At 41.4% G+C, this 23,964-nt stretch overlaps 1 protein-coding gene across 12 annotated transcripts in view; it reads left to right on the top strand.

Moving 5' to 3' along the window:
- Positions 1-23,964, top strand: part of MAGI1 (membrane associated guanylate kinase, WW and PDZ domain containing 1) — a 782,434-nt gene that overhangs the window by 752,647 nt on the left and 5,823 nt on the right. For 5 of the 12 annotated variants that reach the window (XM_056129863.1, XM_056129862.1, XM_056129860.1 and 2 more), the window contains exons 16-22: positions 1,572-1,764; positions 5,356-5,649; positions 8,857-9,060; positions 19,549-19,642; positions 19,778-19,838; positions 20,763-20,906; positions 23,121-23,259. In XM_056129863.1, coding sequence (XP_055985838.1) covers positions 1,572-1,764; positions 5,356-5,649; positions 8,857-9,060; positions 19,549-19,642; positions 19,778-19,838; positions 20,763-20,906; positions 23,121-23,259 — 1,129 coding nt within the window. The remainder of the gene's footprint in view (positions 1-1,571; positions 1,765-5,355; positions 5,650-8,856; positions 9,061-19,548; positions 19,643-19,777; positions 19,839-20,762; positions 20,907-23,120; positions 23,260-23,964) is intronic. The other 7 variants (XM_056129871.1, XM_056129865.1, XM_056129861.1 and 4 more) reach the window with 2 other exon arrangements.

Here is a 23,964-nt window from a genome sequence, read left to right as displayed (position 1 = left end):
AACCCCGACACAAAAAGTTTATGTTTGAAAAGTGGCTGCAGCATCTAGATTTCCCCGTTTCTTAAAAGAATCCATATAAAGCATCAGCTAATTAAACAGGTAACCAAGATAACTGATCCTCTGGCTCGGCCTGTTCTGTTGCAGGTTGGTGGCAGGTGATGTGTGTTAGTGGCTATAGAGTACTTAGAGAGCACTCCAGAGGCAACAGCAGAGGCTCAGAGAGTGGGACTGCTTTCTTTACAAAAAAATACGCAAAGAACCCTGAAAAAAAAAAGGCAGGAGACATTTAACCTCTCTGACCACAGTTTTCTTATTTTTATTATACTATAGAAAAAAAATTGTTTTGAAAGGAGAAAAAAGGAGTAAAGCTTTGCCATTTCCCTAGCCAGAGGATAGTTAGGGGCAGAGAGATAGTACTAGCAGGTAAGGTGCTTGCTTGTGTGCCTTGTGTGAGGATTGACTGGGGTTCAATCCTCAGCACCACCCAGGAGTGATCGAAGAGTCAGGTGTTGCCCAAAAACAAATGAAGCAAAGAATGATAACTCTCATTTACTGAGCACCTACAGTGCCTTAGATGCTAAGTTAGCGACTTGTAATATACATTTTCTTGTTTGTCCATCAAATCTATAAATGGATCCTCATTTTTCCAGTCATAAAATGAAAACACAAGTTAATTTATCTTGCTAGGGAGCACAGTGTTACTAAGTAGAGGCTTTGGAAAAGGTTTGAGGCCAGATTCCATGTTCTCAACCTCTGTTTATGAAAGTTCGTTGTAATCTATAAATGCCACATAAAGTTAGATGTGACATTATTTACTGGAAAGTACATATGTTTTAATTAAAATTTACTGAAAGCTGAATATAATAGCAAGTTATTAAATATAAACATTATTCTGTACACAGGTGCTAAAATAGTTCAGAAGTGGGAACATCATACCAGATTTTGCTTGTTCACTCTCATTTAACCATATTTGTTGTGCATTCCCTATTGCTTGACACAGTTGGATCTTTAAAGACTAGTAGCATTACTATTATTAATTAGCAGAGTTTTTACAAAGAATCTTCTTAGGTAGGTAGAAAAGGAAGAAAAAACCTTTTTTGCAAATGGAGCAAATAAAGTGCCTTATTTATGAAGAGGAAGGAAGTGAATAATCAGACCACAGATAAACATTAAAGAATCAAAGAAGAAAATGTTTTTTTTTCCTCACCATCTAAGAATTATAGTAAAATCTATATTATGCCTGCCTGATACCCATGAATGGTACCATTATTATTAAATAATAAGTACTAATACTCCATGAATGTTTGTGCCATGAATAAATAAATTGTTCTCAGGAATGTAAAAGGCCATCAAGGCAATAGTAAGCCAAAGGTTATATCTCTTTTTCTTAATGCAACTTAATGTTTAAATTTTTATTGAGGTTCTGTGATTTACAATGCTGTTATTAATGATTTCCCACGCACATAATTCCAACATCACACCCATCATCAGTGTATGCATCTCCCTTCCCCATAGACCCCAGCACCTCTCCAAAAGGTCAATATTTCACCCCTCATCCAATTACTCAACAGATTTATATTGGTCACATCGTACCACTGGGTGCTGCTGATACAGACGGCCGCCTGAGGTCCGGGGATGAATTAATTTGTGTGGATGGGACACCAGTCATTGGAAAGTCACACCAGCTTGTCGTCCAGCTCATGCAACAAGCTGCCAAGCAAGGCCATGTGAATCTCACAGTGCGGCGTAAAGTGGTGTTTACCGGTATGTTTTTCATTCATTGCTTCAGACGTGCATTTTACTTTATGTGAAGAAAAGGCCCCCTTCCTGCGTCTGCCTCTCCAGGCATCTTTTTCAGCAAGTGTTTGCAAATGTGATTAAGCTCAGAATTTCCAGATGGTTTGCCTCTCTCAAACCCTGCAAAATGGCTGTCAATCAAAGCTACTTCCTTGTGCTATTTGTGCCTGTTCAGCAAAGGCTTCAAGAGGAGGCGTCTTGGATCGATGTCACCACTCCCCACCCCTTGCCAGCCAAAACTAAGTTGTTCTCTTCATGTGTTGTTACTGCTCAACAAAAGTGGTTTTTGTGATGATCAGAAGAGTTGGAATGTGGGTTTACAAGATTAAGAATTAGATTCGGCTACGAAATGAGCTCACTTAGAAAGCTGCACTGTTGTTGATGATCATGTGTGAAAAATTGATTTGTTGTTGATGCCATTTGCCATCCCAAAGCTTACATTGCATGTGTAATCTTGATGTATTTCATTTTAGCCATCATTATTGACAATTTTACAGTCCTAGGGTTTGTTGCATCCAGTATTCAACACCACACCTGCCAGGAATGCCCATTTCCCTTCACCCTTGTCTGAGAGTCCCTCCCTCACTCCCCACCTCTCTCTCCCCAGCCAGCTTCCCACACTTCACTGCCCTCATAAGTTCCATTCTGCAAACCAATTTTATTTCTCTACAGGAAAAGCAATAGAGTTGGCCAATTCTAGGTCATGTTTCATTCCTTCCTCCTGCCTGCAAGTTTCTAAGTACCCAAGTTTCTCAAAATACCATAGCTTTTTAGGCTTAAATATAACTAACTCCATGAAACCTTCAGAAATTCTTTCCTTCCTCCAGCTCCTTTAAGACTTTAGCATTCCCTGCTTGCCATTTTGCGAGTTATCTTTTACTTCTAAGACAGAATTTACAGTTTGGGGACAGCATATTGCATAAGTGTCTGTCCTTTCTGTTTACCTCAGCTTCCTAAAAGCACACATACTGATAGTTCATCTTTTTAGTCTCCATCTTGAATCAAAGTCAGAACCCGGAAATCAGAAGAGGACCTTTAAATGGCTCAACCCTTGGATTACCAAAGTATGACAAAATATTACGAGTTCACCCTAATTTTAATACGAGGGAGGCATCTTATCAGATGAACTTAGCTGCTACCTTGTGCCAGCAGCAACAATAACAACAAACTCAGCCAGTATATCCTATAATGGTGAAAATTTAAGGATAGGATTAAGATTTCAAATCCCAGTTTGAAATCCTACCTTCTGCAATCATAGGAGACCATACTAATCAGTCATGGATTTTGTCTCTAGAACTCCCAGTACCTGTCTGATAGAAATGGCTTTTGATATAAGCGCAAATATCTTATTCCACTGATCAAAATAGAGTGAGGCCAGAAAGACAGCACAGAGGTTTAGGTGCTTACCTTGCATGCAGCCGACTCTACATGGTCGCCTGAGCACCACCAGGAGTGAGCGCAGAGCCAGTAGTTGGCCCTGAGTGCGACACAAAAATAAAACAAAGCAAAAAATTAACAGAACAATGCCACATTTGTTTATTTCAGATTGGTCTTTGCAATCTTAACTATTTGGATTTCATCGATACAGGTCAGAGACATCTGGAAGACACTTTTAGCAAAGTGAACTCAGCCAGTCAGAAAACAAGTATTGAATCATTCTTCTTATGTTAGGATTGTATAGTTCTCAGGATTGTATAGTTCTCAAATGCATGGACAAAAAGTGTAATGTTGGTAGCCAGGGGCTAGGAGGAAGAGATGGTTCATGTATATAATGGGCACAGAATGTTAGTGTAGAAGAAGTTCTAGAGATGGATGGCAGTGATGGTTTCAAAATAGTATGGTTGAGCTCAATGTCACTGAACTGTTTACTTAAGAATGATTTTAAGGGGCTGGAGCAATAGCACAGCAGGTAGGACGTTTGCCTTGCACGAGGCCGACCCAGGTTTGATTCCCAGCATCCCATATGGTCCCCTGAGCACCGCCAGGAGTAATTCCTGAGTTCAGAGCCAGGAGTAACCCCTGTGCATTGCCGGGTGTGACCCAAAAAGGAAAAAAAAAAAAAGAATGGTTTTAAAGTGATGTAGGCTTTACTACCAAACACACACACACACACACACACACATCCAAAGGAGAAGCCCTCGGGAGTAAATGTAGATGTATCCCAAACCTGAGTATCAGTTGGTTTGATGTAAACTTAAGTTAGTTCTTCCTACAGTTTTCAAAATTTAGGAGTGCTTTTACCTTGTTACCTGATGAAATACAGAAATCAGAATTCAGTAAAACTGAAGTGTTCTGGGTACTGGGAGTGGCTCAAGAGATTGAGGGCTTGCCTTGCATTCAGAATGAGGCCCAGACTTAAATCAGAATTCAGTAAAACTGAAGTGTTCTGGGTACTAGGAGTGGCTCAAGAGTTTGAGGGCATGCCTTGCATTCGAAATGAGGCCCAAACCTCAGTCCCCTGCATTACATGCCCTGCCACATCCTCGTCAGAGAACTGATGGGCCCCCTGCGAGTGGTCCCTGGGCCCACTAGAGCTGCTTGATAACCACCTTCTCCCCCAAGAAATAAAAACTATCCTGACGTTCCGAAGGAGGCTAATTTGTTCAGTGTTATCATCACTGGGACACTTGATAGCCTAAGGCTAGGAAGAGAAACTTAGTTTACTTTTGTCCTTGAGACTAGTCCCCTATCCTTTACGGTACAGTCACGTTAGTACCTCTTGCCGGATGGGAAAATCCAAAGCCAGATTGTTTGGAAAAGTGAGTTGATTTGGGAGAAGTGGCCATCTGAATACACCTGCGACCTCCCCTTCACAAACTGAAGTCTAAGTCGTGGAGGATACCCGACTTGAGGGGTGGGGGTATCACTTGGTGGGTGTTTTTCTGTAGAGCCAGTGCCAGGAGATACTGATGCGTAAATGCCTCTCCAAGAAGGCCTTTGGACCAACCCCGTGTTTCTAAGTTCCGCCTTGCACCCTGGGCCGTCGCAGGGCGGGCGGGCGGCTGGCAGGGCGGGATGCTGGCGGGGCGGGATGCTGGCGGGGCGGGATGCTGGCGGGCGGGATGCTGGCGGGGCGGGATGCTGGCGGGGCGGGATGCTGGCGGGCGGGATGCTGGCGGGGCGGGATGCTGGCGGGGCGGGATGCTGGCGGGGCGGGATGCTGGCGGGCGGGATGCTGGCGGGGCGGGATGCTGGCGGGGCGAGATGCTGGCGGGGCGGGATGCTGGCGGGGCGGGATGCTGGCGGGGCGGGATGCTGGCGGGGCGGGCGGCTGGCGGGGCGGGATGCTGGCGGGGCGGGATGCTGGCGGGGCGGGATGCTGGCGGGGCGGGCGGCTGGCGGGGCGGGCGGCTGGCGGGGCGGGATGCTGGCGGGGCGGGATGCTGGCGGGGCGGGATGCTGGCGGGGCGGGATGCTGGCGGGGCGGGCGGCTGGCGGGGCGGGATGCTGGCGGGGCGGGATGCTGGCGGGGCGGGATGCTGGCGGGGCGGGATGCTGGCGGGGCGGGATGCTGGTCCCGAAGGCCGCGTGCCTGAGCCGCGCGTCTCTCCGCCGCAGTCCCCAAAGCGGAGAACGAGGTGCCCTCGCCGGCCTCCTCGCACCACAGCAGCACCCAGCCGGCCTCGCTGACCGAGGAGAAGCGCACGCCGCAGGGCAGCCAGAACTCGCTCAACACCGTGAGCTCGGGCAGCGGCAGCACCAGCGGCATCGGCAGCGGCGGCGGCGGCGGCAGCGGCGTGGTCAGCACCGTGGTGCAGCCCTACGACGTCGAGATCCGGCGCGGGGAGAACGAGGGCTTCGGCTTCGTCATCGTGTCGTCGGTGAGCCGGCCCGAGGCGGGCACGACCTTCGGTGAGCACGCGCCCCCCGCCTCCCCGGTCCCTTGCCAGGCAGCGTCTCAGCTGGCAGAAGTGCCCTTTCCGCGCTCTTGGGGGTGGGTAGGGGAGGGACCACGCCCTCCCTGGGGATGGAGTTTATTTGGAAGCTCCTGACAGTTGGGCTCCCACCACCACCCTTTAACTCTTCACTCTTCACATCCCAGTTTCCTTTTTTTTTTTTTTTTTTTTTTTTTTTTGCTTTTTGGGTCACACCTTGGCTATGCACAGGGGTTACTCCTGGCTCTGCACTCAGGAATTACTCCTGGTGGTGCTCAGGGGACCATATGGGATGCTGGGAATCGAACCCGGGTCAGCTGCATGCAAGGCAAACACCCAACCCGCTGTGCTATCACTCCAGCCCCCAACATCCCATTTTCAGTGTATGTTCCCACCCACCTGCAACTTTCGGCAGATGTTAAGCCTGGCTAAAGTTGGCAACATAGCCCCCGGACCCAAGAGAGTGTGGGGAGTTCTTAGCCAAAAAAGCCCTTTGCAAGGGTCTGAGCAGGGCATGGTTGATAGCAGTCCCATCAGAAGGGCTAAGAGCTTCTGAAAAGAAGCAGATGGCTACTAAAAAATGCCCAGGGGAAAATATATAAAGGTGTGAGGAGTAAAAGTTATCACACGAAATGACCTTCCTGCCTTACGTGTGCCTTTATCCCTACCTGAACTTTTTTCTATTCTTCAGTTTTGGGTGGTATTTATATAGTTGCCTGGCTAAGAATCTAGTTAAAATTTAAGAACCATTTGTCTTCACTGCCCTTGAAATCTTAGCAGGGGTGATTTTTTCCTGTCCTCATTCAGATGGTGGGACTTTGAGCAGAGTATTATGGAGAAATGCATTTCTTGCCTTTTCAGAAGGTTAACTCTCCTGGGTGCCCTGAAAAAGACAGATAGGGACCCAGATGACTCCAGGAACTAGTGATCTCTGAATCTGTTTCCCATTAGAATGGATTAAATACGTATTCCCAAAGCAATACATCTTCCTCATTGACAAAAAGTCATTTGCTATTACCCAAGCACATTTGTTTTCAGGGACTATCTATGATGGGAAATAAGGAAGGGCCAACATGAGCTTTGAAAATTACCTTTGCTCTCTCCCCAAATGGCTTGTCCTCGAGGAGGGATGACCTGTGGCCCCAGTTCCTTCCTAGCCGAGACCCATTCCTTTAGTTTTCTGATGTGGCTGAATGTGCCTCCATTTCATCTTGGGGGTGATTTCCTGCTAAGACATTTCCCACAAGGTTTATTCTAGGAGAAAAGGTGTGTGCCTGTCTGTGTATGTGTGGCTGTAATAACCAGTCCCCACTGCTAACTGCTTCTGTGAGCTACAGTACTAAAGTTACCATAGCATATCAAGCATGGATGCCATGACATCTTGCAGGGTACTGGGGTTTTGTTTGCTTGCTTGTTTTTTACTTGAAATTAGTTTTGGAGCCTTTTCTGTTTGATTTACGTTCAAGAGGAAGGCAGATGGTAAGGGGCACAAGTCCCAAGTTATTTCTTCCAATCCACAAGTTGTCCTCATGTAACCTGTGATGTTCTCAGGATTTCAGAATTCTCAGTTCCACTTTCTGGAATGAAACAGCAGATATGTCAGTGGGAGACGATGTGTTACTGAACAATATTGAATGTCATCACAGTTTGGTCTTTGATTGTTTTCCTCTGGCTCTTACAGTGAACAATTAAACTTTCCCTAATCCCTTGCATGAGACTTCTGTTCCGAGCTATGCAGAGCTTTTCTCGTATTTGCTTTGTGTACCTTCCTCATGAGATTTGTTTTTGGAGATGGGCTAAACTTAATCAAGACTTGAATTTGAATGTGGAAGCTTTCCGGCACACTTGCTATGGTTCCAAAAGATGATTCAACTTTTTTTTAAAATTTCTGACCTTGACATTACATCTAGTTTTACAAACTAAGGCCAGTATGCCGAAAATCAGAGGATTTATAGATTATTTCCCACATATTTTCTCTTCATATCAAATTACAGAAAAAACTGCTCAATTAATTTTGAAGTGTTTCATGTTATTTTTCGTCCCTCTTTTCCATAGGTGATTCAACTGCATAACTGTTAGTAGTTCCAGATACACACATTCCCAAAATAGGTGAATATGTATCAGGAGCTTTAAAATTCAACATACGATAAGCTAAAACCCCTCTGTCAGGTTTCAAAGCCAGTTTCTCGCCTCTACAAGTTAGCAGTGAGTTGTGATTTGTTCACAATAAACCTTTGTCTTCAGAAAATGAACTTTTCTGGTTTTTCATATTGTTGATGTATGGTAACTGATAATGAGAAAGAACATGATCAAAGGGAAAGGCGTTCAGGAATGATTTAAACCCAGGTTTGGATAACTGTCCTCAGGCTGAGTAGGTCCTGGATTTTCATATTCCTTTGAAATGAGAGGAATATGAAAAAGATTTTATACAAAGACAGAGGATCATATTAGAGCTAATGAGCCATTCGGAACCTACCCTAAAAGCCCACGAGATGGACTGATTGAGTAGAGGTTTCTAAAAAAGAAAAAATAAGTGTCAAGGTTGGGTGCTTTTTGGACTCCTCTTTTGTAATTATGCCTTTTTTTCCCCCAAAGCTTTCATCATCCTGGATAGAAGGCGGAAAATCTAAGTGTTTGTGCATTAGGTGTTTTCAAATTGAATTTTTGATGCTAGCAGACTCTTAGGCTTCAACAGACGCCCAGTGATTATTTTTCTAAATGGAGAAAGAACAAAACATTGGCAGAAGCTTAAACAACAGCTGGCAAAAATGAAGTGACATGAACACAGAATGCATAAAAGCATCCACCCCAGTTCTTGGTTTCACATTTGCAGTCCTAAAATAAGCAAATGGCAAGTTATTTTGGGGCTCCTGAGAATCTTTGAAGTTACTAAACATCCCAAATTTTGTAATTGATTTAAGGAGGGAACCTGGGGTTTTCCCCTCCTTTGAGTCAGGACAGGACTGCAACAATGAATTATTATGTCAGGGCTGTGACTTTGTATACTGACACCCTGAATATTGCCAATGTTTTGACCAGCAACGCAGAGCTCTCCTTTAATAACAATTGCTTGATGCTTTAATTAATTAACACTTAACCTTCTCTTTCCCTTTTCGACCCTTTTTCTCCTCTCTTTACTACATTCCCACGTAATTAAAAAAAAAATTGAAACTCACTATCAAAGCAGGCAATGCATGTGTGGCTATGCCTCACAAAATAGGTCGGATTATTGAGGGGAGCCCTGCTGACCGATGTGGCAAGCTGAAAGTAGGAGACCGGATCTTGGCAGTGAATGGATGTTCCATCACCAACAAGTCCCATTCAGACATTGTCAACCTAATCAAGGAAGCAGGAAACACAGTTACCCTCCGCATCATCCCCGGGGATGGTAAAGTATATAAATTGTGTCTATCTCTGTCTGTATCTTGGTCTCTCTCTGTTATTAGTGTTTAAGTAATGAATAGTGTTTAGAAGCAGCCTTCTCCATCTCTAACGGAACACACACGAAACCATTGTCACAAAACCTTACCTCACTCTCTATACCCAATTATCTAGCCCCGAGGCCTTGTTTCACCACAAATAGGAATGTCTCAAGAAAGTCTTTACCTTTCCCCAATTTATTTTAGTTCGGGCGCCCTTTATTTGAAAATGGTACATATGCTAAAATTTCTCCGGTAGTCATTCTGATAGTTATTTCATGGCTTTGTGATGATCACTAAAATGTAATTATGTAATTTAGCAATAAAGCCTGCATAACAGTGCAGAAAACAATAGTGTTGCTGTTTTTCTAGGATAAGTGAATCTATCAATATCAAAGATAATTTTTAAAATTTTTTTAGTGAAACACCATGAGGTACAGTTGTAGACTTACAAATTTTTGTGCTTGGGTTTCAGTTATACAATGATCAAACACGCAGCCCTCCACCAGTGCCCATTCTACACCACCAGGGGTCCCAATATCCCTTCTCCCCCAACCCCCTCACCCACCCTGCTTCTGTGGGAGAGAATTCCCTTTTGTTCTCTCTCTCCATTTGGGTGCGGTGGTTTGCAAAAGAGGCATTGAGTGGCAATCATGTTTCGGTCTATAGTCTACTTTCAGGATGCATCTCTCATCCCGAGAGGATCCTCCCAACACCCTTTACTCTGTGCTTCCCTCTCTATCTGATTTTCCCCCAGCATGTGTGGCTGGTCTCCAAGCCATGGAGTGAACCTCCTGGTACTTATCTCAGCTATTCTTGGGTGTTAGTCTCCTATTCTGTTACTTTATGTTCCCCAGATAAATGCAGTCTTTCTATGCCTGTCCCTCTCTTTCTGACTCATTTTGCTTAGCATGATACTGTTAAAGATATTTTATTCAGGAGTTACTCCTGGCTCTGTGCTCAGAGTTCACCCCCAGTAATGTTCAGTGGACTATATTTGGTGCCAGAAATTTAACCCTGGTTGGCTGTGTGCAAGGCAAACATCTTATCCTTTCTTAGCACCCATAGGGTCTTTTTTGGGGAGACGGGCGGTGTTTGTGGGTAGTTTTTTTTTAATAGATGAGAATTTGATCCTACTTAATTTATTGTTAAATTGTTTACTTATAGGTAAAAGTAAGGTAAAAGGTAAAGGCCCTCCCGTTGATCATCGATTTGCTCGAGCGGGCCCAGTAACGTCTCCATTGGAGACTTTGTTGTTACTGTGTCTGGCATATCGAATACTCTCGGTAGCTTGCCGGGCTCTCCGAGAGGGGCGGAGGAATCGAACTCGGGTCGGCCATGTTGGCTGCGTGCAAGGCAAACGCCCTACCACTGTGCTATCACTCCAGCCCTTATAGATTAAAAAATTACTTATTTGCTCGAGGTAAAGGCCCTCCCGTTGATCGTCGATTTGCTCGAGCGGGCCCAGTAACGTCTCCATTGGAGACTTTGTTGTTACTGTGTCTGGCATATCGAATACTCTCGGTAGCTTGCCGGGCTCTCCGAGAGGGGCGGAGGAATCGAACCTGGGTCGGCCTTGTTGGCCGCTTGTAAGGCGAATGCCCTACCGCTGTGCTATCTCTCCAGCAAAAAATTACTTATAGATTAAAAAATTATTTTATTTAGTGCTTAGGACCAAACCTAGGGCATCGCATGTGCAAGGTATGCTTTACTGTTGAGCCAACATCCCCAGTCAAAAATCTCCATTGTTTTAGGTCTTCCAAGTCCTCTTGGAATGATTCCTAAATGCAGAGCCAGGAGTAAACCCTGAGCATTGCCAGATGTGAGCCCCGCCCCCAACAAAAATAAAGTCCCCCACAATAAAAAGTTACCCAGCAAAAAAGCATCAGTACTTGTTTTACTACTCATATATAATTAAAATATTAATGTACTAATAAATTCTTCAGAGAGCTATATTTTTTTTTTGACAGCCACATTTGGCAATGCTCAGGGCTTTGCCACATGCAAAGCCTTAGCACCATTGTACTATCTCTTTGACCCTCAGAGAATTCTAAATACTGTCTTCATTCTTAGTGGATTTTACCCTTGGAAGGAAAGTGATACATGTGCCAAATAGTTTCAATGCCTTTGTTTCCTTACAAAAGAAATGCTGTACAATAAAATATATATTTTTCAAAAGGAAAATGTAGTTTATGGAACTAGTGTCATAAAAATTCTGTGTCATTATGATGCCTCAATAAAAAATTTCATCACAAATTCTATGCTATTGAGCTTTAAGATAAGATAATGAAATATTTTTCTGAATATTAGTTATTAATTGGATTATTTATATACTAATATATTAATATTATTTTATTTTTATTATTCTTTATATACTAATAAAGTAAGTCTTAATTAGTTTAAAATATCAGTGGTATAGACAGTGCCTTTCAGAGAAGTTATCCCAAAAGCAAACAAAAAATATTTGAAAGTTTTTGGTTCCAAGAATTGAGAACTCTCTCTGTAGCAAAGATATTCCATATCAAAAGTGGAAGAGAAAAATAGGTATTTGAATAATGATCTACTTCAGCCTGTCTTAAGTACATGGTTGGTAATTTACCATCTGGTCTGGTGAACATTCCACAAGTTCACAATTCTGGAAGGCTATTAATGCCTATGAAAGAGCTCACAAGATCATAGAACATAGATTTCTAATGAAAAGGAAGAAGGAAGATAGAAGAACTGAGAAATGGGTAAGAGAACAAATGTAATATGTGTATATTTCTCTATCGATAGATGTATCCATGGCATGAAGAAATTTCAGAAACTAATTTAAAAGAACTAGACACAATAATTGACTTGCTCGGTACTAATCGTCCTTAATATGGTAGTGAGAATGTCCAGAAAAGGAAGTAAGCAATCCTTGCTCACCACAGGAACAACTTTTACTTTATCATACATATGCTAGGTATTCACATTTTAATAAAGTGCAGGAGAAAATATTTTTTGAAAACTTGGAAACTAAAAACTGTGCTGTGAGATGGATTATCTATAGTTGTCAGTAAATATACATTTTAAATGTCAATACTTAAATATGAAATTCAGATAGACATCACACTATCCTGATTACCAACAAATATAAACATTGAAGGTGCTATAATCTAGATAAGGATTGATATGCTGCTGAGAATGATATTTCATCCCAGGATATTTTAGGAATTTGTTGCAATGATAATAAAATTCTTCATCACCTATTTTGTAATCTTTCAAGGTCAGGCACATGAAATCAGATCTGGTAGAGTGGATTTGTGATGATGTCTTTTAAATGAGGCACAAAAGTGCCATCTTGAACGTTAGCATTAAGTTAGGGGAACGTGACTGCTGGAGGGACATTGGGAGAGTCCAGACGAATTTTGCAAATGCCTCAAGTCAGAAAGTGACTTACTAAATTTGATGAGAAGAAAATCATACTCAGTCTAATCTCCTGAAGAGTATGGGGGAGTTGTTTTTTGTTTTTGAGCCACCTCCCAGCTGCGGTCAGGGCTTACTCCCAATTCCACTCAGTGGGGCCCATGGGACCATATGGGTTGCCAGGGATTGAACCTGTGGCAACCATGTGCGAGGCAAGCTCCTTGCACCTTGCTGTCTGTATTATCTCTCTGGCCAAACTTTTTCAAACGTTAAGGTTGACATGGGGAATGTTAATTTCTCTGTGTTCAGGTCCTCTGGTTCCTTTACATCTTTCCTTGACAGTTCATCAAGTAACCCTAAGGCAGCTTTTGCAGTCGTCACAAGGAGAGTGAGGTTTCTTGGGGTAGGACGTGGGCGGGGATGGAACTTAGGCTTCATGAGGCTTATGCTCAACCACTGAGTACCACCTCCAGTTGGGAATGAGGTTTTCTGAAGTGATTTCTAAGCTCTTAGAAATCCATCTTATTCAGAGAACTATTCTCAGAAACCCTCAAAGACACTTCAAGAAGATGCACTGGTTTTTTTGCCCACTGCTTGGAACCCACTCCAGATTCACTTCTTTATATGGCTCATACAACTCATATGGTTCTTGTCATTGGTTACTTCATCCTCAGGCTTCACTTTTCTCCATCTATAGTTTCCCTCACTCTGCTTCTTCCGGCTCCTTCCTCCCTCTCTCTGTCATACTCCTCCTCCTCCTCTTCCACCTCCTCCTCTTCCGCCTCCCCCTCACTTTCTCTGTCTCTTGGTTCTTGCTTTCCTTTCTCTCTTCTCTCTTCCCCACTCCTATTTCCTCCTCCCTCCTTTTCTCTCATCTCCCTCCTCCAACAGAAGCACCCACACACACACACCTCTTGATTCGGCCTCCTGTGTTTTGAGAAAACCTGTCTGCACAGGTCTTGCACAGCTACATCCAGTGACTCAGAGTGGAGTTTTCTGTCCTGTGAGAAAATTTATGAGAAAATATGATAAGGGATAATAAAAATGCAATAGAACAGAACAGCTCAGAGAATAGCTCAACTTACTGAATCTGGAAATCTAGCAAGTCCAGGCACACATGCTTCTTCCCTTTTGTGTTATGTGAAAATGCCAGGTGAGGGACTGGAGGGCATCCTTCTATGTACAGGACCCCAATTCTGGATACATCCTGGTCCCCCAACCATGTACCTATAGGAGCCCCAAGCACCACTTGGTATGGTCCTAAAACAAAGAAATAAAAATCTGTGAAATCTGAGGATGAGTGAGACTTTAGTAGAAGCTGGGCTTGTACTGATTGAGCTAGGCTAACATGGAACCATCAGTTTGAATCAAGTTCAAGCACTGTAGTACTGTCTTCCTGTTGTTCATCAATTTGCTCAAGCGGGCACCAGTAACGTCTCACAACAAATTTTGAGGCTTGTTGTTTCTGTTTTTGGCATATTGAATACGTCACAGGTAGCTTGCCAGGCTTTGCCATGCAGGTGAGATACTCTTGGTAGCTTGCCAGGCTCTCCAAGAGGGGCGGAGGAATCGAACCCCAGTCGGCCATGTCAGCCGCATGCAAGGCAAACGCCTTACCTGCTGTGCTATCGCTCCAGCCTCATTAAAAAGTTCAAGATGATGAAAATAAATATTCATGAGATTATAAATAAATTATAATGACCTAGGAGATAGCTCAGTGGTTACAGGAAAGTGTTTTGCTTGAACCAGGACCTGACTTTGAACCCATGTGCCATATACCTCTCTGTTCCGTTATCCCCAACACAGCCAGGTGTGATGCTGGTGGCTTTTCGGGTGCTTCCAGTAGACCCCCCTGGTTCCTGACACCACAGAGTCCAAATAGATCATCATCCTTGGGCCTGGGTATTCAACCGTCCATCCAGACTGACCTCTGAACATTAGATGAGAGCTATCCCTGTTTTCTCCCAGTGCCCCACAAAGTGTATCTAAAATTAAAATGATTTGTTTAAACTATGTTCTTAAGTTTAATCTTCAGATCACTGATTCAAAGTATTTCTTTCAATCACTTATTGGAATCAGTGCCTGATATCGTATTTGTTGGTATTTCCTTGGTAAAGTCTTAGAATCATGTGAGTTTACACCTGGAGGCAGGTGGCAGTTGAAACCCAGTCCGCTCTTGGACACGGAGCTGTCACCGTCAGATTCTTAGCACTAAGCTCAGCAGCCCTGCAGAAGCATTGCCAACAAGGCAGTGCTGCCCCTGGAAACCCTGGCATCCTGCTTCACACAAGTTCAGGCCTCCAGAAGAAGTCAGGCCAGCAGAGTGCTCAGCAGCCCCTCCTGGCTCACAACTTTGGTTGGGGAATGTGTGTGGCCCGTTGAAGTGTGTCCCACTTAAACCCAATCACAATGGAATTTTCTGAGATTTGTAAAGAGGTATTTTATTCCCCCTAAGATTCAACGAAGCATAAGTTCTCATATTAATTTGATCAACTCCCCCCAAATGAGAATAGTATAAGTTTAATAATAGAACCTTCTATGTATATGATAGTCAGCATATACTGAAGGGAAAGGAAAAGGAAAGGTATAAGCATACACATATAAAAGCCTCCAAACTTTTGAAAGTGAAACTTTTTTCAAACAGTTCTTAGATTTTTATGTATATGTATTTATGCATTAAAATATTTATGAGAGAACCTCATGGTGTTTCACTAATAAAAATTAAAAAATGAGAGAAATGCATGTACCCTTTGTCGATTTGCTTGCTTTGTCATGGGGTGTCTGTAAGGGAAGCTAAAGATTTCAGAGGAGAGCAAGGTTAGAATTGTAATCACTTGTGACTGAGATGTGATGAAACCTAACAGAAGCTGCTGTCAGAGGTTAATTCTTTATTTAGAACAGCACTGTGATAGTGTCTTCAGAACTAGAATATGCTTTTATTGCTACAAAATTGCTATAGGAGGCATATAATATCCATTTTCATTCCCCTGGGAGAGCTAAAGCAGATATAAACACTTTAATAAAAGATGTGTACTTTCAGGATTTATCATTAAAATGATCAATTCATTCAATTACCTTCGGTTTTAAGTCAAATACATTGACACTCCTTCATAATACATCTACCAGAGTATACTATGACTGAAGGCTTTATATGCGTATGTGTGTGTGCTAAAATATGATTAAAATTTTGCTTTGGGATAGAGTTATCAATTAGTGAGAATGAGATTTGTCTCTGTATTTCAAAAATCTAGAAAAGAATTTCATCATATATGATCTTGGTTTAATTCCAAATGAAGAGTTAAAAGTTAAGAGTTCAAGGAAGAGAACTGCGGGTGTAGTTTAGTGGTAGAACATATGCTTTCGTGTGTGAGACCCTGAATTTGAGTTTTGGCACTCTGCAAAATTTTTTTTCATTAAAATAACTGTTACCTTTTTAACATAAAAAATGGATTGTGCAACTGTAGAGCATGCTAAAAGTTATTTAATGTTCTGAAGATAGCCCATGGAATCTAAAAGTCAAAGTAGGGTCTTTTTTAAATTTTAATATATGACATTGCCTGGTGACTGTGACATATTTGCAGTAACATAAAGCTTTGCTTCTTTGAGTGGAATGCATCAATTAGGTAGTATCTCTTGGATGCTGAGGCATAATTCCTTATAAACACATAAGACTCAAAGTCAGGCCCTAAGTTTAATTTCCTGTGCCACCATTTGCTGATTGTCTGATGCTGGACATGCTACCTACAGGTGGCCTCAATAGCACCATATGTAAAATGTAGGTAATTATTGCAGTGATTTCACTGAGTGTAGGAATTAAAGGAAACTGCCCATATGGTAATGATTATAGCACAGTTTGTGGAACTTTGTCCATGATCAGTAAACGGTGGTTGCTCATAGATTAAGAAAAAACAGCCGAAGAAGGACAATTCATTTAGTTCAAATAGACATTTGCATATTAAAATTAATTTTAAAGATGCTTAGAGTTAAGCTTCAACCCAAGAAAGATTTGCATATAAATTTAAATGGGAAAAATAGCAAATAAAGGATAGGGAAATTAATAAAAGAAGTCTATTTATATGTATAGTGAATGATTATCTCTTATCATCAAAGCAGTGGAAATATAAAACTTGTTTGAGAATAGGATGTGATCTGCCAGGAAAACTCTGGCTAACACAAACACACAAGAACTCTAAAGGGGAACCTCTGTTCAATTCAGTAATTATAATCACTTTAATTACAAGGAAACGTTCTTTTTGGTATCCTGATTATGATTTCCCTGTGGTCTGAACAATCTTGTGAGTTCCCAGAGAGTTCTTCATAAAATTAATTACAATGAGCAATCTGAAGTTTTTGAAGGACCAATATAGGTGTTATGAAAGTTCTACCAAATCATGTGGACAGGCAGTGCTGTCTTTTAGTCCCACTTTCTTCAGATAGTTTCTGGGGTAATGGGGCACTGGTTTCCTAGATCCTTCTGTGAGCCCCCATGTCTACATATGAAAAGCATTAAGAGATTGAGTAAATCTGCTTAAGTGCAAACCAGTACAGTGTGGGACTTGGCCACAGAGTCAGATAGCTTGAATTTTTTATTTCTTTTTTTGGTAATTGGATCACTGTGAGATACACAGTCACAAAATTATTCACAATTGGGTTTTAGTCATCAGTTCCTTCACCAGTGTACCCCCTCTCTCTCTCTCTCTCTCTCTCTCTCTCTCTCTCTCTCTCTCTCTCTCTCTCTTTCTGTCTTCCCCCCCTTTATTTTTCTCTCTCTTATTATGGTGTACAATACAACTAGTCTCACTTTATTTTTTATTTATTTTTTTTTAATTAATTTTTGGCTTTTTGGGTCACTCTTGGCAATGCTACAGGGTTATTCCTGGCTTTGCACTCAGGAATTACTCCTGGCGGTGCTTGGGGGACCATATGGGATGCTGGGAATTGAACCCCAGGTTGGCCGCATGCAAGGCAACTGCCCTACCCGCTGTGCTATCGCCCAAGCGCCAGATAGCCTCACTTTAGAATCTGATCTCCTCACCCTTCTGCTCCACTTCTTCCAGAAAAGCTGGAGAAGCTGCCCGCCTGAAGGGCCAAGGCCTTTCCAGAGCCATTCTACAGACTCTGCAGATTTCACTGGGGAAACAGAAACACATGCACAAATACTTTTCTCTGACTCCCACCATGATATCCCACCTGAATGACTACAGAAGTTCCTTTTCTTTCCCCTCAGAATCTGTGGCAACATGTGGCAGTTTGTAGAAAATTTCTACGTCCGAAAGCATGAGTAGGATTCACATTGCAGTTCACTTGAGCTTGTTAGAGTTTCTGACTAATCGACTGACTTAGCTCTATGAATCATGGATTTTAAAGTTGGAATATTCACTGCTAAACTCATATTTTAGCTTGATCATTTTGTAGAGAATTCTAAAATCTTTACACAAGTTCTCACAGTTTCAAATAATAGGTAGTGGCAGTATGGGCTATACTGCAGTAAAGTGTCTTGAGTGCTTACTGGATATGTCAGTTGCCTTACACAGCACTTGATATATTTTTTTGTAATCCATGAGAAAGGCACTATTGTCATCATCCCCTTTTATTAGATGAGGAAAATGAGACACAACTAATGAATGGGGAATGAAGAAGGGGATTTGAATTCATGCCTGTACCTCAAAATCTATACCTTCATCCACTGCTGTGTCTCAGTCTGTAGCCTCATTATTCTAGTTTAGAAAACTTAACATTTTTTTCCCATTGGAACTTAGACAACCAAGTACTTGATGGGTGAGATACATGTGGTAAATAAACAAAACTATGTGCCTTCTATTAAAGGATTCCTGGAAATCTCTAGGCATCTTGGCACGCTGTGAATTAAATGGGGATTTGCAGAATGATCATAGATCCTTGCACCACATTTAGCATCTTATTAATTAGAAAACATATGCCAAGTTCTAAAGACAATTTAAAAACTTAAAAGCTCAACTTTCTCTTAGTTGTTTGTTTTCTGCCTTTTATAGTGATAAAAAAGTGGTAAAAAGATTCTATAGCCACTACTATGTGGATACTTACATTTTAATGCACATATATTGATGTGCAGTCTATAGACATACTCATGAGTATTTTCAAATTCTGGATCTCTAAATTTCTAGAGATTAATGAAGTTGCTCATGAATGTAGTTAGTGGAGAAGAAAGTCAATTTACATAAGAATATAATCATATTCATTACATTAGGATGGCTTCATGATTTATACCACTTATGTTTACAAACCCTGGCTCTCATGCAAGTTTTAAAATTCGTTTTAAATGAGTGATACTAAATGAGATCTGTCAAGAATCCCACATTTTCAGATGTGCTTCATTAAAAGCAATGGAAAGGAAAGTAAATGTTGTATATGCGAGTATTTAACAAGATGCTATCACACTTCTGAGTTTAATATTCACATGAAAAAAATCAAGCAGACTCACTAAACATACCTGATAAATCATAGGAAATGTTAGCATAAACATTTATTATCAGCCTGTAAAATTCTGGAAAATTATTCTGGTGTGGTGCAGTATTATCATGGAACTGCCACCCTTAAGTGATGAAAGAAATATGAGACATATGCCTGGCTGATAATTTTTCTTTTCTTTTCTTTTTCTGGTTTTTTTTTTTTTTTGGTAGGGGAGGTGGGGACACCGCACGCTAGGGCCACACATGAGGGTTCTCAAGGGACCATAATTCAAGTGCTAGAATTCAAACCAGTATTTTGGCCATAGTCACATGCTACACAAGTGCCTTAACCTCTGTAGTATCTCTCCCACCCTTAAAGTAGTATTTTCTTGAGTAGACTATCTGTGGATCTGATTGATGGAGGGAGAGAGGTATGATGGGGATATTACGGATCACACAATAGAACATCTTTGAATGGTCTTCATTGAATTTATTCTTTATAGAAATATAGACCATAATGTTAGCAATGGTGGCCGAGAAGCCAGGTTTGCCATTTAGATATTGGGCTTCTAAATGCCTCCTTTCGAGTGATGCCTTCTCTGGTGCCCTCACTCCATTATGCCCTGTCTTGCCTTGCAGAGTCTTCGAATGCCACTCTGCTGACCAATGCGGAGAAGATCGCCACCATCACCACTACACACACCCCCTCTCAGCCTGGGGCCCAGGAGACCAGGTCCGAAGTGGCTTTGTTTTCTTTCATTTGTTTTAAGGGGGGTGAAAATAACTCCTGGCGTGATAATATTCACCCTGAACTCTTTCTCAGTCCCCCATCGGTTGCTCTTAACATTTGTTTCACTCACTTTGGCAGGAATACCGCCAAACCAAAGCCGGAATCTCAGTTTGAGTTCAAAGCACCCCAGGCAACGCAGGTGAGAGCCATTTCTCTTTCTCTGTTTGCTCTTTACATTTTCTTCCAACTTGAAGCTGTTTTTGTGAGATATCTTTTTATCAAGGAACCCTCAGTTAAAAATAAATAACCTTTGCGAAGGCCAAACTAATTCTGAACTCAAGTTGAGTTGTCTAGGAATTTTATTTTAATACCCTTGTAAAAATGATCCCAGCTATCTTTTCCAGGGGGAAATAAGTAAGCAAAGCATAATTGTCTCAAAGATTGTTGAGCAGAAAAAAGTGAAGTATCTCATGTCTACTCATAGCTGTATTTGTGCTGAGAGAAAGTGTTAAGCTGTTCCTCAGACCTGTGAATTTAGGTGAGGTCATGGAGTAAAGTACCTGCCCCACAGAGGAGTAGTGAAAAGATTTATAAATAATAGCAGGTGAAACACTTTTGGAAATACAGGATGGGGCAAAATTAGTTTATTTTTATCCCCTTCTCATTTTCACCTCTCTCCACGTCTCTTCTGAACCAGATGGTAACAACTGCCCAGACGTGCAGAGGTTATTGCTGGTATCCCCAGTGGGGTCACTGTTGATAGTTTTTAGACAGGAGCCAGGGAGGCTCAACATCCAGCCATATGAAATGAAGAATGAAATGAAGAATTTCCCTACACAAATGCGAACTGCAGCCTTGCTGGTTAAATTTTAATATATGCATGTTGGTTTAATGTATGCATGCTGGTGTGCAGTCCACAGGCACACTTGTGAATGTTTTCAAATTCTGGATCTCCAGACTTCTAAGGTTAATGAATATTAATAAATAATTGAAAATCACTGAGCAGGGGAAAGAGACCGTGCCTTTTCCTTTGGTCAAATAGGTATAAGAGAGAATGGGAAGAGATAGAAATGTGTATGCATAAAAATTCTCTCAGAATGAACGCATTTAATTTATGAAACAGGAGCAGGACTTTTACACTGTGGAACTGGAAAGAGGAGCCAAGGGATTTGGCTTTAGTCTTCGAGGAGGCCGAGAGTATAACATGGACCTTTATGTGCTGCGCTTAGCAGAGGATGGTCCTGCAGAACGGTGTGGAAAAATGAGGGTAAGTAGGAAGAGGAGTCTGGAATAGCTATAAGTAAGTCCTCTTAGTGCTAAAACCATCTTCATGCAAATCGCATTTTCTACAGCTCTCATGATACTCAAAATGCAAAACTCCCACCCTAATTTTAATTTCTTCTTAACGTATAGTTATATCTTCTAAAGTTTGGTAAGCCCTTCCAATTCTTGGGATTGAATGCAGGATTAAAGTAATTTACAAACGTATTGAAGTAGGTATTTTCTGAATCCCATTTCCATAGTTCTTAACACTTTCTCTCATGTGGCAGGCACATCACTTTGGAGGAATTCCTGCAACACTGGAATGCTTAGAGAGCTGTTACGTAGATGCTGTTGGTGGAGGCCCTTTAGGCTAGGCTATTTACTACCCATGGCTCAGGAATGAGTCAACTCTGCCCCAGTACAGGAATGACAACCACACGGCATGAATATTTCAAGGTGGTCTTATAGCTAAAGATTTACATTCTATATGGGCAAATGCCAAATGTCCACTCTGCTGCATACACATCTAATATCTGTTGCTGTATATAAATATATTGTTCTCCTGGGCAGAGTAAATGACTTAAAAAAATTATCTGCTCACTCTTGACAGGTCACATGGATTTAGACATAGACATAGGGAACAATTTGCAAGTAATTGAATCAAGCCCAGGAAATCAAAGCCAGGAAAGGAAAACAATGAATGAAATTGAGCCTAAACAGAAAGTGGAAATAGTAACTGTTGTTTGAACATTTAAGGCCCAATCTTGATTTTTAAGTTTCTTCAGGTTAAAAATTTTAATATTTTACCATTGAAAAAAGTAGAAAGTTAAATAGTTTTAATTAATTAATTTATTTATTGCTTTTTGGGTAACACCCGGCAATGCACAGGGGTCACTCCTGGCTCTGCACTCAGGAATTACTCCTGGCTGTGCTGAGGGGACCATATGGGATGCTGGGGATCAAACCCGAGTTGGCCGCATTTAAGGCAAACACCCAACCCGCTGTGCTATCACTCCAGCCCCAGTTAATAGTTTTTAAATGATGAAAACATTGTACAGTAAAAATATAGTTTTGAGGGTCAAATTATGTGCCACTTTCCTGGTATATGTCTTATATATGTGCAATTAGTGCCTATATATGTGCCTTTGTTTAAACGTATAAACATTTAATATATACACTTAATATATGTACAGTTTATGTATATGTAACATTTAATATATGTACAGTTCATGCCTTTTGTTTAAATTTTAAACACATTACACATTTCCTTGTCCTTTTAAAGTTTCTAATTGTACTATTATTTTCATATTTTGTATAATGTCATGTGGTTCACAGGATGTGTTTGACATGAATTATCCAATTTTAAAACTTTAAAACTTGGTGACTTGTGGGTATTTGGATACAAAAGTAAACTCCAGAGAGGCAAAGGATGCAGGCCCTTAGCTAACAAGTGACAGATCTCAAATCCAAGATCTTCACCTCCAAATCCAGGGCTTTTCCTTTTCTTCCTTCTAGACTATATCCGCTACTAGAGCAAGGGTTTGGCATGTCTTTTTAGTTTGTTATCTCTAGTGTCTAGAATAGAAACTAATACATAGTAAATACTGTCATCAGTGTGTAAACTGGGGTTGCAGTCTGATTTGAAGGCTTAACTGGGGAATGATTTTCTTCATAATTCACAGGACTAGAGGCAGAATTCATTTCACCTGGGTTGTCAGACAGAGTCTACCTTTATTTCCATATCCTAGGCTCCACTGGGCCATTCACAACATGTACGTAACATCTGACCTCTCATCACTTTTGTTATAGTCAACATTTGTTAGAAGCCAGTCATTTTAACCTATATTCAAAGCAAAGGAGATGTGAACATAGAAGATGGAGTAATTGTGGGTCATCTTAGGAGCCCTACCTACTCTATTCTTCTCCTTTCAAAAATAAATATTCCCCTTGCCGCATTTTTTTTAATTGGCACTTATTCTATCTAATGTATACGAACTTGTCTGATGTCTTCATTGGGTTTCCCCACTGAAATATTATTTCTACAACGGCAGGGGTCTTGGGGTTTTCTTTTGGTTTTATTTTTGTTTTTAGTAGATTTTCTGGAACATAAACAACAGATAGTTGATAAATGAATAAATGAAACGATTTTCAGTCGTGAAGCACCTCAATTATTGGCAAAACCCTTTTGTAATGTCTTATTTTGTTTGTCGTTTGGCAGATTGGTGATGAAATTTTAGAGATCAATGGCGAGACCACCAAAAACATGAAGCATTCTCGGGCTATAGAACTGATTAAGAATGGTGGCCGCAGAGTGCGTCTGTTTCTGAAGCGGGGAGACGGCTCAGTACCAGAATATGGTGGGTCAAACTATGAAAATCTTCCTTCCTTCCCTGGCATGACTCCATGAATGTGTTTCCAGAACTGCAGCAGGAAAGTCTTTTGTTCCCCCGTTCACCAGGGTCTTACCAGCCTTTCGCACCATGTGATTATTTGCCTCGCTTGTTCTGAAATCTACACATTTCATCCTTTTGCTTGCTTATGTGGACTGGGGCAATGGCCTAAGACAAGATCTTTATAGCCCCCTTTCTGATAATCAGAGAGAACTTTTTGTCTAGTCGGGCCAAGAGCGAAGGAATGTTTGTTTGAACTGTGCCAAACTGTTTCTCAGATCCAATTGTTAGCACAAAATGACTATACTTTTAAGAAGCAGGAAAGCAGGTTTCCTGAGTGATATGTTGAGGCACAATTCCTTTTTGGTTTTTTTTTTAAGTTTTTGATTATCTGATATCTTTACTTAAGAGGCGTGAAATTTTAAGATGATTTGGGGGCCTTGCTTACTGCCTTTCTGCTCTGAATACTACTGCATTCCCCACTGGTCCCTGCCCCAAATCAGAACACCTGAGCCCACTACTACAAAACAAACACAGCTGTTGTAATATTAGCCATATGTTTTTCGATGATAAAGGATGAAATTGCTTCCCAGTGCTCCTCATGAGGGGAAACATGTTACTATACCTTTCCTATGGGGAAAGCAGGTTATACATAAGAGTTCCTTTGTCATA

This window comes from Sorex fumeus, unplaced genomic scaffold (assembly GCF_029834395.1).
Source record: "Sorex fumeus unplaced genomic scaffold, SorFum_2.1 ptg000072l, whole genome shotgun sequence".
In the NCBI taxonomy this organism is placed as follows: Eukaryota; Metazoa; Chordata; class Mammalia; order Eulipotyphla; family Soricidae; genus Sorex; species Sorex fumeus.
The sequence above is the reverse complement of the archived record's forward strand: the minus strand, read 5'-3'. Positions and strand labels throughout refer to the sequence as shown.